Below are 20,968 nucleotides of genomic sequence, written 5' to 3'. Positions count from 1 at the left end.
TTAATATTTTTACTTTGTTAGACATCCCTCATCGTTAATATTTTATAGTTAGTGTTAAATCTTGTTTTTAAAATTTGTTTGAATATGGTTACTATTTATTAGTTACTGTTGATTTATAAATATGTGTATAAAAATGTTTAGTACCCCTTAGTTTATTATTAGACTGCAAATATAATTGCACTGTGTCTGGTGTCATGTAGCGATTGTCACTTGGTTCTGTGCGTGCAGACATGATGCTAGAAACAGTCTGCTGCTACCCAGACATCGAAGAGCAGTCATACTGCTGTTGGAAACAAATTGAGATCAACACAATTGCATCTGGTTTTGGTTGGCTGGGACCAGCTGGGGTTCATCTGCACAGGTATCCTGGTATCTTTAATTGTTTAACATTCCCTACTGACATATCTTTATTCATTACAATAAATTATAGTTCTGTAGCTAGCACACTCTTTCATGACTATGATAACTATTTTACATCAGGCTAGAAGTGTGTTAAATTTTTAATTTAGTAAGTGTCGGTCAGAAAATGTCATCAGAAAAATATTGTACATTTGTTTTATTGATAATTAGATGATATACTAATAATTTTTGTGTGATTTTTTTATTTATTTGTATATAACAAATTTTTTTACACAAATTAGTGACCCACAACTAACAAAAAGAACTGATGGGAAGCATTTTTGTTGGTTTGGGATCATAGGCAAAATTCCTTATCCTGTAAAATTTTATTTACTTTTAATCTTACAAGCTAATAGTTTTGTAATAAACAATTACATAAAATAAATACCTATAAATGATTGGCAATATTTTAGTCAGAGTTCCAGTTAAAAAAATTATTTTTTTAAGATTTACAAAGCAAGCAAGATCTCTTGTTAATATCATTTATTATTTTTATTAGTAAATTAATTAGTTTTATTAAGAAATTTATTTTATTTTTGAATCTATTTAAAAATTAAAAAGTTATTTAAATTAATTATTTTACATTGTAATGAAGTATGCTGACACTGCTGACTTCCATACTGGGTCATTGCGGCAAGATAGGACTGCTATTGTGAAGAACATTCTGTTAGTTAAAGCGATACTATAAATAATTCAGTTGAAATGTAAACGTTGTTTTATTGGATAAATATGTTTATCCTGTGCTATTAATGGACTCTTATTTATTGATCATACTTTGCCGATAATGCAAAGCTGACAGTTATATTTCAATGCACTGGTACTAAGTATTTGAGGGCTAAATTATTAGCTTTTTACTTCCTTACATTGAGCAGGTTATTGATTGCTGAAATATTATTACTCAAGTATTTATAAGTATACTTAAGTATTTACATTTCAAATTAGCCCATGCCAAAACAAAATACTAAAAGTGATAACGTTGTACTCCAGTCTTAATCTTAATCTATTGCTTATTAATATTTCTTGCACATATTTATTCACCTTTAATAGTCTTGTTAGCCACCTAAAAATCAATTTTTTTTGTATTTATTCTAGATCAATTATAAGTTAAAAAGGTTATACGGTTGCTATGAGTCTAAAATCACACAAAACATTTTCAGAAACAGGATTTCTACCTGTGATCCCAAACTAACAAAAAGTCTATAGATTGGTTTTTTGTGTTATTTTTAGATTAGTAACTTGTGTAAAAAAAGAAAAGCAACTTGTTATAAATAAAAAAAATCACAAAATATAGCAGGTTTATAATCTTATCATTAAAAGCAACTAACTGCATAACTGATGTTTAGTTAAACTGAAAATTTAACATACTTCCAGCCGAATGTAAATTAGCCATGAAAAAATTTGCTAGCTCAATGCTATTGTTATTAATTATGTGTAAGTAAGTTAATAGGGTTATTTAAAAGTTCCTCTCCTATAGAATGTGTACTTTAACACAGCCAGTTTCTGATATTGTTGTGGTTTAAGCTTTCAGCTTTTTTTTATAATTGATTGAAAAAATTTGCTGAATTAATGAAAGTGTTACTTGTGTTGTTATAGCATTTTTTTAATCTTTTAAATGTATTATTTGGTAAATAAAAATTACTGTATGTTTAAAAAATTAGTCCTATTTAATCACAATAACAAACTTTGTTTCACTTGTAACTTCTTATAGCAAACTAAGTTCATGATTGGTTTTTCCTTATTGCACCAACATTTTATATTGTAGAGAAGCTTTCATGTGATGGTTTTTGCTTCATTTTTTTTTCTTTTTAAATAGAGTGTATTCTGTGTGATTAGCAAAATGTTGTTTATTTGTACAGTACTTAATTATTAATTTTATTCACCGTCTACATACTGCAACATCATTTACATAAATATCACTTGGTTCAAAGTTTTATAAATGAAAATATTCTTCCAAAAGTAATCATAAATTTAATTTTCATGTATGGAGTATGTACAAAACTTGTAATACTTTGTACTTGTAATACTTGTACTTTGTACTTGTAATACTTGTAAATAACTTTACAAGTTGTGTTGTGTTGTGTAATATACTGTACATAAGAATGCATTGCATAAAGTTTAATTATTTTAAAAATTGATAAAGTTCCTCATTGCATATCTCCTCTAAATGAATCCAACTGTTAAAAGGAAAATTTTCTAATATAAAACATTAAGTTGAATTAGTGATATAGCATTAGTTATTTTATCCTCTGAATAATATATGGTATAAATGTGTATTCCAATATGGTAATTAAATTCCTTTTTGATGTTAATAAACATTGGATAAGTTTTTATAGTTTTATAACCAGTAACATTTCTTATATTCTTATGGTTGGTTATGTTACATCATTTGATGGAAAACATAAAATTGAAATTCTAGCCACCTTAGTATGCAATGTTCAGAATGTTGTACAGTTAAAATTGCTATTAACTGCCATTGTATAATAAAAATTGTTATTAATGTATATTAATAAAAACTAATTTTTTAGTTTTAAAAATGTCCTGTTTGATTGGCTCACTCATTATATTATAAAATATTGATTTTTAAAAATTGTTTTGTTAAATAAATAATTCTAGTTAAAGATTAGATTAAATGTTATTTTATTTACATTTCAATTTGCAGTTATGTTTACTTAATTATCCCTTATTATCTGGTCAATTAAAATTATTTTAATTTTTAATCCATTGTTGTTTCTTTCACTGAACTGCATCATGAAGACAATGTAGAACCTGCAGGTGGTATTGTTTATTTGCAGTTTAGTTTTCTAGTGTGTGTTAATGATGCACAGTTCCATAGCAGTAAATAAATGTTACTTTCTTGGCCTTGGGGATGATGACTTCCATTATGACAAGCATTGGTTTCCGGCTTATATCTGTACCCCCAAGATTCATCACTATGTATGGTCTTAGGGAAATTCATGTAGATGGTCTTAGGGAAGTGCTCTTCATTGGCTCCAGTATGTCTTTTGCAGCGTCAAACAAACCTCTTTCTGTTTAAGCTTTGGCACCCCACTCTAGTGCAATGCCACTCATTGCATGCATAAGTCAACTCTAATTCCAATGTTATTTGCAGTTTTTCAGACAGCTAACAACTTTCAATTACTAAATTAAGCTTGTTTTTACCTACTTATATCAGCATGGTAAAAACAGTTTATAAAAATTGCAACTATATCTTGACATTTTCCTTCTAGTACTTGGTAATGCTGAAGATGAAATTAAAGCTGTTTAAAGAGTGAGCATTTATAAATTAATGTGTAACAACAATAATTGCAATTTTGGATTTGTTGGGCAAACTAGAAAAAACAATGTTGGAACTTGAATAAAGGAGCGTTTGGTTCAGTATATATATATATATATATATGTAGAAGACCAGAGAAATTGGATGTGGTCTGACATTGTTTAGAAACTGATAACAGAATTAGTTTATTGGAGATAAAAGTATTTAAAAATGTTTATAACACAAACAGGAGTTAATTATTTATAAAATTATTTTTTTGCAATTGCTACTTTTGTTAATTTTTAGTACTTTCACACAAATTTCTGCTTATCAGAATAATTTTTTTTTATGAATTACTAAAGAAGTAGTTAAGGTATTATAATTACAGAGAAGTATGTTAATCATCTTGGTCACTTTTTATATCAGTGAGTGGTAAATATACCTTTCTATAATTTTAAACTACGTTTAAATCATATAAATAAAAAACATTCCATCGATGCACAAGTCTCTTGTGAAATTAGTAAACACTGAAGAATAAACAAAAATGAACAACAAATAAAAATTAACAAAAATAAACATTGAATAAACATAAATTATTGTTATAAACAATTATTTTCTGCTTCTGTGATACAAAAACTATTTTTATTTGTAAGAATTAATTAGTTAAAAAACTTACTTAACAAAAAAAAATGTAGAAACTGAATATTTCATTATTATTGGGAGATCAATATCTAATGGGTTTTTAAAATCTAACTTTGCTAAACATTTTTTGTAAAAATCTTTTATTACAATAATGTTAACTGTAATCTTCCTCTTAAATTTCATTCATGAGAGGGAAATTATATTTCTGACAGGTTTGTGGTTCATCTTCTTTCTTGAATTAAAATTGATCTTATCCCACTTTTCATAAAGTACGTACTCTAAGTATTAGTGGCAATTTGAGTTGAATTTTTCAGTTATTTTGAACTTTAAAGTAAATTTAATATGCTTATGATAGGGCTTGCATAAGATAAACCTGTCATAATTTAATTAACAGTTGCTTTTATTTTTAAACACCGTCAGAAATAGTGATAGTGTAATATTTATATATTAATTATTTATTAGTTTTTATCATTTCATTTAAATATTATTTTTTTATTTCTATACCATCTATTGATGATGATTGTTTTAAATATCAAAATGGTCATCTACTCTTTGATTAAAGTAATCTTTTTGTAAACTGCCTTGATGCCACTTTGTTGAGGAAAACTGGTTCATAGTTCATGCTGATACACTAATGATTCCAACAAAACTGTTTTTTTTTTAAAATTACCTTTAACAAATTAAGTGTAATTTTATTCACAATAAAATACTTTTAAAATAAGCTTTTCTTTAATAAAACAAAGTAAAAACCATACAGTTACAAAAATATTAATGATTTAATAAGTAATTTGGGCACCATTTTGAAATGTGGTGAAAGTAATTTTCATATATTTGTTTTCACTGGGAATGTGAGTTTAAAAAGGTGTACAAAATTTTATTACGATATCTCAAATCATTCTTGAAATGTGGATTTATTTCTGCAAAAGCTTAAAATGGCTAACAGAAAAAACTTCCTTATATACAAGAACTCTTTTTTTTTATTTTGATCTGAGGAAGCTATTCCCAAAGTTTCTCCACATATAAAAGTGACATCTTCTATAGAAGCAAGCTTGTTTAATAAAAAGAGTATGTCTTAAAAATCCACTGAGATACTGTAATAAAATTTGTTATATCTGTTTAAATCATCATGCTCTGTGTGGAAAATAAAAATTTTTAAATTAAATTGTAGCCATTTAGTCCTTAAAATTTATACATCATACACTTTATTAAATTACTTTTTATTTGTTAATAAAAGAGATGTTATTCTATATGTAACTTCCAAGAATGCTTGTGTTACAAGAATTATGGTGCACAAAATGATTCATACAATTATATTATAACGGAAATTTGTTGAGTGAATTACTGCTCAAATTCCAAATTGGAAGATTAATTCAGTATAAAGAAATAATTTTGTGGCAGGCTTTTAGATATAAAAATATCCACATTCTAGTTACATTAGTTTCCAGAACATTTATTTTCAAAAATTCTCGAGGTATTGTCTCAAGTGTGTTTCATTATTAACTTTGGAAATAAGCATTATATACATTATATAATATATATAAATGTTAGATACATAACATCTTTATCTTTGTCAATCAGGGTTCACATTAAACATGGATGCTTAAACTCTTATCAAGCTTAGGCAAGTTCTTAACTATTTACTTCTTAACATGAATAAATTCAAAGTTGTTGGATTCCAACAATAATAACTTCAACTGATTGTAGGAATTCCTCATCATTAGATAATGATGATCCAGTCTAATCCCATTAAAATTATTGTAACTGACAGAATGAAAACTTCTGCAATGGTAGATGTGGTCATGATAGTAATAATAATAATAAAAGAGATGCCAGTAACTGTAATAACATCAGTATTATTAGCTAATAATAGTCATGTAAAGATTGTATCTTTATATTAAGATTGAATCTTTTACTCAAAAAAAAATATGATGTAAATTACATTGAATCAGAAAAAAATTATTCATTTGGGTGCATTTTGGTCAATATACATACTGTTTTGATTTTTGTCTTCAAATATATACTGTTGAGCCATATGCCATATTTGTCGTACTACATCATGTCATGGGTGGAACTGCCATTTTCTAATGTGCTTGTTTTCAGTAAGTGCACTTCAAGCATTGTCACATATATGCATCTATTTTTTGCTTGTACACCAATAAAAGAGAAAAGATTAGTTATTTTTATTAATTTTGAACTTGCATATCTTTGATCTCAGGAGTTATAACAGTGAATCAGTCTGTAATAGATTCCTGTCTTATAGGAATCCCAGTGAGTGGTAAAAGTTAATGAAGTTGCTAAGGAAATCTGGAGCCAGTCAGCTTCCAGAGGTGAAATCAGAGGTGATTTTTGAATGCATTTGTTTTGAAAGCAGTGCAGCTGAGTGGGTGGTTGACTGTTGACAATTAATTGCAGCAAATTAAAGACACTATTTTGCTTTGAAATCGCCAATAGATGACAGCTGATGTACAGAAGTTGTCCTGTCATAATGTTTGTGATATACCAGTTTAATGGATTAATTTCTCATTTTATTTAGTGATTTTGCAATATGTCTTTAGATAACTATCATATAACTCTTCATAATTTTTTCCTTGACTTTATGTGTTAAATAGCATTGGAAATACAATTAACAAAGAGAATTTGTGGTGATCTAGGTGAGACTCTCACATGGATCCCTGGCCTTTACAGAGTCCTGAATTGTGGGAGCACGCAGCCATATGATCTATATACAAACTGTAACTAAAGTTTATGATAAAATGAATGGGAAGCTATTGGCCCCCATGTTATGTAGAGGTAGTGTCAAAGTGTTCATTGTGCCAAGCGATAGAGATTTGGATTCATGGGTATTGGTAGTCTTATTGTGTATGGCTGACAGGGACGTTGTTCTTTCAAACACTGAACAGATTGTGCTCTATCTCAATCATCTGATGTATCGGATGACTTACTGAAGGTGGCCTTTACTGTGACTTCCATTGGCTTGGCCTCAATTCTGATAGTGCTTCTAGATAGTGGGTGGGCCCAGTCTAACTCTGATTGCCCATCAGCTGGGGGTGAAGGTACATGATGGCTGTAGTTAATGGTCTATCAAGGTGATAGCTGATGCTGTGTATATCAGGTTTGGTACTGCCAGGAGTAGTGCGTGAGATTACACTTAATTGTGGGAAGCCTGTCTAAATTTGTTGAATTATTGAACTATTATTAAATTTGATGAATAATATAATGATTTATGTATTAATAATTTGTAATGTGTGCAGCCTGTAATGTTTTTGTTTTTTTGTTGCATATGTTTGAATAATTTATAGAACAATTACATCTGATCTATTTTACTAAAATTATAAATGTGTGCTTTGATGGTCTAAATATTTTCATATGGTGGTGATAAATTGTATAAAATATATATATATATATATATTTAAACTTTATAAAGTTTTTTTTTTTAAATATAGATTCATAATATTGGTTTAATATTTTTTACAAAATAATGGTGTTTGTGTTCTTAAATATAATTTAATATCGTATTAATGACTTTAATATTTAACCAGAAATCATTGGTTAAGTATAAGATGCTTGCATGCTTCTCTTTCAGTCATAATATGTTGATAAAATTGCATTAAACTATGGATTATATGTGAATTAATGAAGGTAAAGCATTAGTTTTTTTTTTTACCATTTTTGTGTAGTAGATGATTAGTTAACATTTATACAATTTCTGATTAAAAAATTTCTCTCCAAGATTTTTAATCATGTTACTTTAATTATTTTTATATAAAACTAGTGTTTGGTCACTGCAGCTGAAATATGGTGAGAGAACTTGTGTCAATTAGTTCATTTATCTGTGCATTTGAACAAAATTTCATGCTGGTAGACAGAGTAACAATTTTCCCTAAATATTTTGTTTTGTTATAAAGGCTATTTTAGTAGTTAAGGTGAAATTGAGAAATTGAGTAGTAATATTAAGCTAAATTGTTCCTTCCTTTGTTTTTTGTTATACTTGTGATTAAAAATAAATTTGGTCATTTAGAAAGAGAGAAATAACTGTGATGCTTGGAGAAATAATTCTCAGTAAGTAACTGAAGAAATGAATTATTACTTGTAAGTATTAATTTCACTGTTACTTTGGGGGACTCTATGATATTATATTTTTGAAGATGCTCTTTCTTTTGCTTGCCTGCTTTCATATTCAGATTAAGAAAATTTATATTTAAGGGAGTATGACACATTTAAATGTTGGAATACATAAAGCTTGATGAAGAGGGATGCTTATTTTTTGAGTGTAAATTAAATGAGATTTATTCAGAAACTGTTTTAAACTTATATTATATATCATATATGGATACCCACCTGCATGTGTGTTTGATTTATTTTCGTGATTTGAGACGTTTACATTTATTTGTATAGTTAGTCAAATGTAGTTAGTAAAAATTATATAATGTAAAATGTCTGTCTTAAAATTAAATACTTCCGTACAATAGATTTGAAATGATTATCCATTATCTTCAATCAACCAGTCATGATGGTTCTTTAATAATATCATATTCATCTAAAATTTGTGAGAATAATTGTAAAAATCTTTTATACTATTCTTATTTTTTAACATATGAGCAATTTAATTTGCAAAATATAAAATTTGTGCAGGAAACAAAACCAGAGGTGTAAAATTTTGTAAAGAGGTGTTAAATAATTAATTTTTTCGTTGCATTTAGTTATCAAATTGAATTCAATAAGCAATTTTTAACTGTTATTTGTCTTAATTGAATTACACAAACATTACTGAACTACTAGAAATTTAGTGTAATAATTTAAAAAAATTTTATAAAAGAATTGGGTACTTTTAAATCAGTATTACAAAATTTAATTACGAATAATAAATTAAAATTTGGAGGTGTTTGAAACAAAATTACAGACTAGGCAATTTTAGATAATTATCGTAAATCCTGCTTATAAAAATTTTCATTTTTAAAAAACATTTTGAAGGTTTAATAGATATTTGTTATTTTATTGTTTAAATTATTATGATTTTACTGTTAATTATTGAGTACTTTAGGGTTGTGGCTACAATAAAGTAAGCTCAAACAAAATGACATCTATTGTAAATTGATGAGAGTATATATAACTAGTATATTATTATATATATAATGTCATCAGTAGTTTTCATCCAGCTTTTTAAAGCAACAGTGTTATTAAAATTAAATTTAATTGACTGACCCTTTGTCATACGAGGGCTATTCAGAAAGTAAGAAACGTTTTGGAATTTTAAAAACCAATTACAAGAAAAACTTTTTATTATATATATATATGTGTGAAAGAGGGACTAAAATACTACTTTTCAACATAATCACCATACAAATTCAGGCACTTATCATAGCGGTGGACAAGCTTCGAAATTCCTGTGTCATAGAATTCTGCCGCCTGTGATCTCAACCACTCAGTGATCACCCATCTTGCACAAAATTTGTGGTAGCCTAGCTTCTGTGAAATAATAAAGTCCGTGAAACATAAAGAAAGCTCAGTTATTGTGAAACGGCGGTTTTCACGAATCTTTTCGTCAACTTTGGAGACCAGATCGTCAGTCACAATGCTCGGACATCCACTCTTCTCTTTATCGTGAACGTTTGTTCGGCCATTTTTAAACTGAATGCACCACTTCCTGACAGACTTTTCACTCATTACGTTGTTCTCGTACACTTCACACATTTCCTGATGAATTTCTATTGGTTTTAAGTTTTTGCCAACAAAAAACGAATCACAGACCGCACCTCACAACTGGCGGGATTTTCGATTGCAGCACATATTTCAAATTTGTATATAAAAAAAAACGGGCAGTGCAGAGATGTTCCCGTTGTCATAGCTGGACACTGACTGAGATGCAGAGCACGAGCACACCAATATATACGCGATTGGCGTGCTGTGCGCCTGGCGGCGTCAGGTGGAAATATTCCTTACTTTCTGAATAGCCCTTGTATTTTGATTTTGTGCTTGGCTGTCCTGCATTTTTTAACAGATAGGGTTGTAAAACATGTAAAATACAGTGGTCTATTTAAGTTGAATGTATATTTTATAAAAAAAAAGTACAATAGTGATGTAGTGGATCTAAGTTGATTTTGTTAAAAAAATTTGTTGTTGGACAATGTGATTGACAATGGACTATGTGAGTACTGTTTGGTGGTCTGATTTAGAAAATCATATATTAAAGTGGTTATATTAATGTTACCTGATTAAAGCGTGATTAAAAATTATGAAATTTATTATATAGACTGAAATAGGTGAGAAAAAACCCTCAAAGCTCAGAAATACAAAAAAAAGTTATTGAACTGATTATTTTTTAGTGATAATAATATTTCTGATAATTATATAAAATTACTATTGAATTAATTTTCTTTTTAATGAATTGTTTTTTTCTTCCTGGATGTAGTGATGTAATACTGCTACAAAAGGAAGTAATAGATCGATAAAAAAAAATTAAAAAAGATTAATTTTTTACATTTCTTTTGAGTGATATATTTAATTATTGCGATAATTTCCTGTTATTGCTGATAACAGCAATAACAGGAAATTAAAAAATCCCTTTCATCGCACCGAAAGGTGGAAGTAGATTTCACCAGTGCTAAGTAGAGGATAAAAAAGATTTTTACCTTAAAGATAAGAAAAACTTCAAATTTACTCAATACAACAATGGTTGCATGTGAAAAAAAAGTTTCACATGTTTAGCATACAACAAGCCCCATCTTACAATTCCAGCAACATTTTGGTCATCCCTTGCCATAAGGGTTGGTTGGTTACATCAAAAATTGTTTCACACAAAACTTTTAGGTAATATTTAGAGGACAAATGACCACTTTAAACCGATTTGATACTGTGCCTATTAAGGGAGGTATGATTTTTTTTGTCTTCGAAACTCCATCCCGTGGGCCAGTGGTTGATGATGTCAGAAAACTTTACTTACATAAGTTTTAGGCCCTTATCCAAAGAATAGTAGGAATTTTAAACGAATTCTATATTTTACTTAATAATAAAGTTATAGTGATATTTCCCTTTTTTGAAAAAGCCCCTCTCATTTCCACCCTCATGGTCCGATTTTGCCCATTAAGTTATTTGACTAAGATTTTGGGTTGTTATATTTTATATCAATTTGAAAGTGATTGGTACAAAATTACCGCACATATCGTGTCCACAAGAAAGTGAAATATATATGTGTGTGTATATATAAACTTTTGAACTGTTGGTGGTTTTGGGGTCTGGGGGATGTGTAACGCGAAGATGTGTCAAAATTTTCTGGATGTTGAATCATGGTGATTCAACATCCAGAAATTGTGATGGGTACCATACCCATCACAATAGGTAGCTTTCTTATGAAATGTACCTAAAATAGGCTGTTTTTTATTTTTTTTTGCGTTAAGGAGATATGCAAAATAAAATTTTTTTAGCAAACAAAAAAATTTAAATAAATTGTAAATAGTCTGTAAAAAAATTTATTCCAATGCTTTCTCCCAAGTCTAAAACATTTATTTTTGTTAGATTGACATTTGTACATAAGATGCCTTATTTGGTCTTATAACTCCGGACTTCTGATTTTCATAAAATGTGGTAGATAAGTTGTACTTTTGGGGAGGGGGGAAAGAATGTATTAAACTTTTGCAAAAACTGGAGAAAGGAGTGGTGGTTTTTGATTGAAATAAAATTTCAAATCTTTCCTGGGCCACTATAGCAAAAATGTTTTCATTTAAGAGTTTAATTTTTATTTAAAGATCACAAATTACCAAAACTTTTTGTTTAATATTCACCCCTTCCTTAAAAAATTACCATATTTATTTTTATTTTTTTATCTATATCTTGTTTCAGAGAAGGTATTAATGGGAGATTTTTGCATATATTTTATGCAAAAATACTACTCCATATTCTATGTGGGAGCTATTTTCTACATCAATAGGCCTTCAAACTGCCATAAAAGTTTTGCCCTTTCTCACCAATGTTCTGTGATAACAAAAAATATTTTTTTTAATTAAACAATTTAAATAATCCCACAAGTTACCCATTGCATTTAAAATTTAAATATTTTAATTTTTCGTTAACCCTTACTGTTAAATATTTTTTTTTTTTTAAAGTAGGCAAAAATGTATCACCCCATAACTAGAAAATTACAACTTTGTTTATTTAGAATTATTACTGTATCTTTGTATTTTTTAAACAGTTTTAAAAAGTTATTTTTTGAATCGATTACCACCACTTATGGAAACATCTATTATCACCACTTATGGATTATTTTCTTAAAAATTAATTTTACCCAAATGCTTCTCCATGAGTATAAGACTTCTCCATGAGTTTTCAAAAAGTTGTAAACATATTTTTTTGAAATTAATGTTAATATACTAATGTTAAATATGACCAATATTATCACAAGCGTTGATGCAAGTAGCTGTCAAGCATAGGACACAACTGATTGACAAATCAACAAAAGTCATGTGTATTCAATTGCTGTACTTTTAATTATTGTTTATGTTTGGAAAACAAGAAGGGTACGTAACAATAGACCCACCATTAAACTTTCATTAGGGTTCCACAATTAAAAAAATAATCAGTTTTTTGTTGTATTTATTTACTTAACTATATATCATAAAATTAGAAATAAAAATTCTTACAGAAAAAAAATCATAATTTTGGTTATTGTTTTCAATAAAAAGGAATTATTTTATCATAAGGTACAAATAGAGCTTAAAATGATTGAATTTGAAAAATATTAAAAATGAATTACACAACTTGACCAGCGTAACCAGGTAAGTTATGCTAACTAATCATTGCTGACATTTTTTCTTTTATAATACATTTTAGTATGCCACCGAGAAATTTTAATTTAAGCCCTGGTAAATAATTTGACAATCCTGGCTTTTGAATATTGTATTAATATTTTCAAAATCTCAACTTACGAAAGAAGATTTACAGTTATTAAATGTAGTTTTTTTAATTAATTCACCATAGAAGTTTGAAACTTGTGAGTGGGAATGTGAAAATGGAATTTTGTAGGTATGAAAGATGCCATACTTGACTGGGATTTGAAGCCAGGATCTCCAGATAAAAAGTCGAGATGCTATCACTCCCCCATGGAGATCAGAAATTATTTAAAATATAACAAAAAAGTAATGTTTTTAAAAAATAACATGCATATAACACATGATAAAGTAACTATAACAGTGAGATGTACATATCACAAAATTACTGTTTTAAGTTACTTAATTCACAGAAAATATTTATCAATATTGATGGTCCTTAAACGTGTTTAATAACAGAATATTTAATCATTTTTAATGTAATAATTTTAAAATTTAAAGAATGTCTGTTTTTTTAAAAAAATAATTAAATTATTGTTAAATATATTTTCACAAATTTTTTGGGAAAAAAAAGATTTTGGTGGTTATGATGGTTTCTTTTTTTTAGGATTCCTTTACATCAAGGAATCTTAAAATTAATTCAGTTTTGAATAAATATTTTAGAAAGATTCTGTGTGGAAATGTCTAGGTGCCTTGAATGTGTATTTGTTTATGTGTATATTTAAATCTTTTAATGATTCAAGTATGTATGGCTGATCTTTTTCATTGTATTTTAAATGATCTCAATTTTTTTTGAATGGTAAGTTATTACACTTTTTAATCGATTACAGATAATGGGATTTTATTGTATAGCTGTTTTATTTTGGTGTGTTGTGGTTTGGTTGTATAGTTATTGTTGTTACAGACAAACTCTCTGGGTGTATTGAGATCAGATTACCTGTTAGATCATCCCGATTGTGATAAAATAAAACAAGTGGAAATAAATACTATATCAACTAGTTTATCTGCTATGGGATTTGTTGTTGCACAGCTTCAGAGGTGCGTATTTTCATCCCTGTTTATTTTATTGTTCTTTCAGTAATTATCATTTTATCTTTGCTTGGCTATGGATTCTTTTGGACAGTTAAAGCATGTATTATATATGGGAAAATTCTGTTTTACGCACAGTATGCAGTCAAATATATATCACTACAATTCACACTTAGTGTTGTAGATAGAATTTAAAGAAAATCTACTGTAGAATAAAATAAAGTGTTATTTATTTGCTTCTTATTTTGTGTTATAGTTTGGGCTTCATAAATTTTTAGTACATACAGTTTAATAATTAATTGGTGCTACTTTAGTATGCAATTACCTTACAGTGCATGCAGTCTACTATATCATTGTGTTTGTAATTTAATGTTAATTAGACGAGATTAGTAAGGGAAGTGAGCATTAAGTTAAGTTTGGTTAGCTTATGTTGATATCGTATGAAGTTCATACATGGAAACATTACCTGACCAAACTTAACCTAATGCTCACCTTGCTCATTAACTTCATCTAATTAAAATAAAACTTACAAATTATATACAATTTGTGTATAATTTATTATATTAGTTCACTATGTAAAATAAATTAGGTGGGATGTTAACCGAGTTGATAGGATGGTGCTACTTTTGACATCGTGATGATGATAGATCATCATGAGGTTCCTATTAATTAATTGGTGCAAACTAAAGTAGCACCAATTAATTAGTAGGAAAATATCTTGATCTTAAATTGTTGACAGTAATGTTCTGTTAACAGCTACAAGGCATATCTATTGTTATATATTTTATTAGTGTATTCACTTCTTTTTTTTGTTTAGTTTAAAGGTTGGTAGTAATTGTGTTTGTCTCTCCACACTGAAACTGTTATGACTAAGGTACAAGGTACTTGACTATTTCAGTTTTTATTCATGTCTATCATTCTTTTATATCATTTCAAAATATACTTAGAAAAAAGATATCAGGCATAATCAAAAAAAAAAATGCAAAATGTTTTTCTTGAATGGAGTTGAATAGCTGATGAATCCTCAAAAAATTGTTCATTGAATTGAAATTTTAGTTTACTGCTTTAGAAGACCTTTAATTAATTAAAAACAATTTGAAATGTTTTTATTTCCCAATAGGTTCACAAAAAAAGTACAGTTCAAGAAAGAAAAATCCATTTATTATAAAATAATTTTTAAAGAATGATTAAACTTTTCATTTTTTTTTTAAATACATTTGCACAGCTTAGAACATTTTGTTATGCTCATTTAATCGTCATTTTCAGAAATGATCAAAATTGATTCTTAGACAGTATTTTATTAAATGATATAGTAATTAATTGATATAGATATTCTCGTAGGGGCTAAATAGTCCAAAATCTTTATCCATTCTTTTTTGTGGCAGTTTTCTGTAGATGGAAGAAATGGCTTTCTCTGATCTGATATTGACTATAACTCAAAGGTAAAACTCAAAGGTAATGCAAAGGTAAAACCACGCTGGGAGCATAATCTCTCAAAATCTTTGATGAGCTACAATTTTAGCTCTTAAAACTATTACAATTAAAAGTTTTATATAGTTCTAATTAATTTAAGGTGTTAATTAGAAAGTCTTTCTTCTGAATAAAATCTTTAGGAAAAGTAATATAAAGCCAGTAAATTACTCATAGAGACAGAATCCCGAGAATTGTTTATACTGATTTTCCTATTACTTTTATAAAGTACTTTTTATATCTGGTAAGAGTGAAAACCTAAGAAAAAATATGTCTGTAAAGCTTGTATACGTGAGTAATATGTACCAAGGTTAATACCTTAATCCTTTTATTTAGAGAAAGATTAAACTTGTGCTGTTCCCATAAAAACATTTAGTTATTAAAAAGGAATTAAGGCTTATAAAAGCTAAACCAGTTAAAAAAATCACAAATAAATTAAATGAAATATAATGCTAGAAAAGAAATAATATTAGTATACAACTAATGGTAAATAAAACAAAATGTGTATGTACATTTAATGTAGTGCAAATGATAATAGTTTACATTTATTGTAGACCAAAGTTGTATCTAATAAAATTCCCAATAAATAAATAATTTAACTAAAATCATTTATTTAGTTGATCTTTGTGTGCATTTAGTTTAGGGTTTAGGGGAATGTAGTCTTTCGTGAATAATTTAGGGATTTTTTCAGCCCAGTAGAAATTTTGCTTATTCATGACCCCATTGAGATAAAAATGCGCCTCATCACTACTGAAGAAAGCTGCTTCAGGAGTGGTCTGTGCAATTATTTGCTTACACAGATTTTAGTGGTTGGCATAGTCTGCTGGCTCGTTTCTTGAGACATAATTTTGAAGGATTGAAAATGCAAATCAAAATGCAGAATCCTACTCAAAATGCAGTCTGACATCCTCAAGGCAACAGTATGCCTCCCAAGCAGAATGCTTTGGCAATTGCTCGATTGCTGCTCTCACCAGTTGCACATTTTCTGAAGTTCTGGTGGACGTGCATCAGCCAAGTGTTCTTCTTCATACTTTGCTATCAGTTTTTTTCAACTCCCAAACTCAGGAGTGAATAGTGTTCTCATTAGGAACAGCATTCTTACGTGTACTGTTGTATTATCACCAAAAAGCTCTTTACATTGAAATCACTTATCACTTGTTTTCAAAATATGAACACACGGCAAAACCACGATGTGCCCCAATCCAAACCACGATGGCTACTGAAATGGGGTCGTCGGTAGAATAGAAGGAGACCACATGTACTTGCCTACTCCCTCCACTGCCAAAGCATTGACCTCTCCTAACTGTTTAGTTGGTTCTACTGCACTTGTATTTACCCATTCCTGACTTGATCTAAAAAATAATCTTTTATTCTGATTTTACATATATATATATATATATATGTATACACACACACACATACATACGTATGAATGATGCCTTTCTATACATTTTTTGTCTTCAGTCATTTGACTGGTTTGATGCAGGTCTCCAAGTTTCCCTATCTATGCCAGTTGTTTCATTTTGGTATACCCCCTACATCCTACATCCCTAACAATGTGTTTTACATATTCCAAATATTACCTGTCTGCACAATTTTTTATTTTTTCTGTCCCTCCAATATTAAAGTGACTATTCCAGGATGCCTTAATATGTGGCCTATAAGTCTATCTCTTCTTTTAACTATATTTTTACAAATGCTTCTTTCTTCATCAGCTTGCCGCAACACCTCTTCATTTGTCACTTTATCCACCCATCTGATTTTTAACATTCTCCTACAGCACCACATTTCAAAAGCTTTTAATCTTTTCTTCTCAGGTACTTCGACGATCCAGGTTTCACTTCCAAATAAAGCTACGCTTTAAACATATGCTTTCAAAAATGTTTTCCTGATGTTTAAATTAATTTTTGATGTAAACAAATTATATTTCTGAATGAAGGCTCATTTCGCCTGTGCTGATTGGCATTTTATATTGCTCTTGCTTCGTCCATCTTTAGTAATTCTACTTCCCAAATAACAAAATTCTTTTACCTACGTAATCTTTTCTCTTCCTATTTTTACATTTAGTGGTTCATCTATATTATTTTTACTACATTTTATTACCTTTGTTTTGTTCTTGTTTATTTTCATGTTGTAGTTCTTGTGTAGGACTTCATCCATGTCGTTCATTGTTTCTTATAAATTTTTTTACTCTCAGCTAGAATTACTATATCATCAGCAAATTGTAGCATCTTTATCTCTTCATCTTGTACTGTTACTCCAGATCTAAATCGTTCTTTAACATCATTAACTGCTAGTTCTATGTAAAGATTAGAAAGTAATGGGGATAGGGAATATCCTTGTCAGACTCCCATTTTTATTACGGCGTCTTTCTTATGTTCTTCAATTATTACTGTTGCTGTTTGGTTCCTATGAATGCTAGCAATTGTTCTATCTCATGCCATCTATATTGTAATATATGTTCATCTATATTACATGCCAGTTTGTATAATCTATCTATCGCTTCCTCACCTACACTGTGTAATAATTCTGCAGGTGTTCTATCTATTCCAGGAGCCTTTCTGCCATTCAAATCTTTTAATGCTCTCTTAAATTCAGATCTCAGTATTGTTTCTCCCCTTTCATCCTCTTTGACTTCCTCTTCTTCCTCTCTAACACCATTTTCTAATTCATTTCCTCCATTTAGCTCTTCAATATGTTCCACCCACCTATCGACATTTCCTTTCGTATTATAAATTGGTGTACCATCTTTGTTTGACACATTATTAGATTTTAATTTATGTACCACAAAATATTCCTTAACTTCCATGTATGCTTCATCTATTTTACCAATGATCATTTCTCTTTCCACTTCTGAACACTTTTCTTTATCCACTCTTCTTTCGCTAGTTTGCACTTCCTGCTTATAGTATTTCTGAACTGTCGATAGTTCCTTTTACTTTCTTCATCATTAGCATTCTTATATTTTCTACATTCATCCATCAGCTGCAGTATATCCTCTGATATTCAAGGTTTTCTACCACTTCTCTTTGTTCCACCTAACTTTGCTTCTACTGATTTAAGAGTTTCCTTTTTAACATTCTTCTATATTTTCTACCTTATCTTTTTTACTCAGACCTCTTGCGATGTCCTACTTAGAAATCTTATTTACCTCCTCTTCCTCAAGCTTCTGTGAATTCCACCAATTCATCTGACACCTTTTCTTCAGGTTTTTAAACCCCAATCTACATTTTATTATCACTAAATTATGGTCACTATCAATGTCTGCTCCAGGGTAAGCTTTGCAGTCAGTGAGTTGATTTCTAAATCTTTGCTTAACCATGATATAATCTAACTGATACCTTGCAGTATCACCTGGTTTCTTCCATGTGTATATTCTTCTATTATGATTTTTAAACTGGGTGTTGGCAATTACTAAATTATACTTCGTGCAAAACTCTATAAGTCTGGTCCCCTCTTACATTCCTTTTGCTCAGCTCATATTCACCCACAGTATTTCCTTCCTTACCTTTTCCGATGCTTGCATTCCAATCTCCAACTATTATTAAATCTTCATCCCCTTTTATCTGTTTAATTGCGTCATCAGTTTCTTTGTATCCACACTCCACCTCATCATCATCATCATCATGGGCACTTGCAGGCATGTAGACGTTAACAGATGTTGTTGGCTTAGGTTTTGATTTTATCCTTATTATAATGATTCTGTTGCTGTGCATTTTGAAATACTCTACTCCCTTCCCTACCTTCTTATTCATTACAAAACCTACTCCGCCCTGCCCTTTATTTGAAGCTGTGTTAATTATTCTAAACTCATCTGATCAAAAGTTTTTTCCTCTTTCCACTGAACCTCGCTAATTCCTACTACATCTACATTTGATCTATCCATTTCCCTCTTTAAATTTTCTAATCTACTAACTTTTTTAGACTTCTAAGATTCTATGCTCCAACTCGTAGAATGTTATTTTTTAATTTCCTAGTGACCCCTTCCTTAGTAGTCCCCACCCAGAGATCTAAACGGGGGATTAGTTTAACTCCAGAATATTTTACCAAGGAAGGCGCCTCCATCTTTGTTACTACAGAGAGTTACATTTTCCTTGAAAAAAGCAACTGTAGTTTTCCATTGCTTTTAGCTGTGCATTACTCAGAAGATTACTCAGAATGATGTTGGTATGGCTGTTTAAGCCCTCCTGACCTTCGCCCTTAACAACTACTGAAAGAGCTGCTGCCCTCTTTCAGGAGTCATTCCTTAGTCTGGCTCTCAACAGATACCTTTCTGATATGGTTGCCCTTTGGTCCAGCTAATCTGTATCATTGAGCACTCAAGCCCCCTCACCCAGGGGTGTCTGGATGCAGGGTCTCATGATTCATAGAGGGAGTTTCTATACTTATACATATAAATATATATAGTATCAAAAGAACACCAGGGGTTCTCCGAATGACCATCATTATCAATTTTAGACAAGGGATCTGAATCACATAGCATTCAAATTTAATTTCTTCTGTCAATATACTTCACCTTCTACTTTACTAAAAAACTAGTCTAACAAAAATTGAAGGATTCTGTTTTTATGAGTATTTCTGTAAAAAGCTTCAACAAGTTTGAAAATAAAATGTGTGTGTGTATCCATAAGAATAAAAGATTTAATGATTTATTTAATTAACCAACAGAGATGAATATTCTCGTAACTGTTGTACATTGTTATTTTGGTCTACTTACTACAGTTAAAACAGAATTTAGTAAAGTCATGTAGGTTGGATTTAGGAAACCCACCGTGTTGGTCTAATGGTTAACACGTCTTCCCAAATCAGCTGATTTGGAAGTCGAGAGTTACAGCGTTCAAGTTCTAGTAAAGCCAGATATTTTTACATGGATTTGAATACTAGATCATGGATACCGGTGTACTTTGGTGGTTGGGTTTCAATTAACCACACATCTCAGGAATGGTCGAACTGAGAATGTATAAGACTACACTTCATTTACACTCATACATATCATCCTTTCATCCTCTGAAGAATTATCTAAACGGTAGTTACCGGAGGCTAAACAGGAAAAAGAAAGGTTGGATTTAGGAAAGAACTTCATTATGGAATGATTTTTTTTTTATTAATGAAAACTTCGGTTTTTCTGTAAAAAGATATTGCTAGTGCTGTATATGGATTAATTGGTTGTATTTTGTTTAAGGATGATTTCTTTTTCTTTAGGTATAATTTAATGCTAAAAATTTCAAATTGTAATTTAAAGAAACCATAAAAACTCTCTTTGATGATTATTAAAATATGTAAAACTATTAAATTTTTTAAAGATTATTAAAATGACAGCCCATATGAATTTATTTAACATATTTTTATAAACTTA

The 20,968-nt window shown here is 29.4% G+C and overlaps 1 protein-coding gene across 3 annotated transcripts in view; it reads left to right on the top strand.

Annotated features, from left to right (window-relative positions):
* LOC142324909 (glutathione synthetase-like) overlaps nucleotides 1-20,968 on the top strand; it is an 89,184-nt gene that overhangs the window by 26,341 nt on the left and 41,875 nt on the right. For 2 of the 3 annotated variants that reach the window (XM_075366038.1, XM_075366048.1), the window contains exon 5: nucleotides 201-361. In XM_075366038.1, coding sequence (XP_075222153.1) covers nucleotides 201-361 — 161 coding nt within the window. Of the gene's footprint in view, nucleotides 1-200; nucleotides 362-14,017; nucleotides 14,152-20,968 lie in introns of all 3 variants that reach the window. The other variant, XM_075366057.1, reaches the window with a different exon arrangement.

This window comes from Lycorma delicatula, chromosome 1 (genome assembly GCF_047948215.1).
Source record: "Lycorma delicatula isolate Av1 chromosome 1, ASM4794821v1, whole genome shotgun sequence".
NCBI classification, from domain to species: Eukaryota; Metazoa; Arthropoda; class Insecta; order Hemiptera; family Fulgoridae; genus Lycorma; species Lycorma delicatula.
This window is presented reverse-complemented; position numbering and strand designations above follow the sequence as displayed.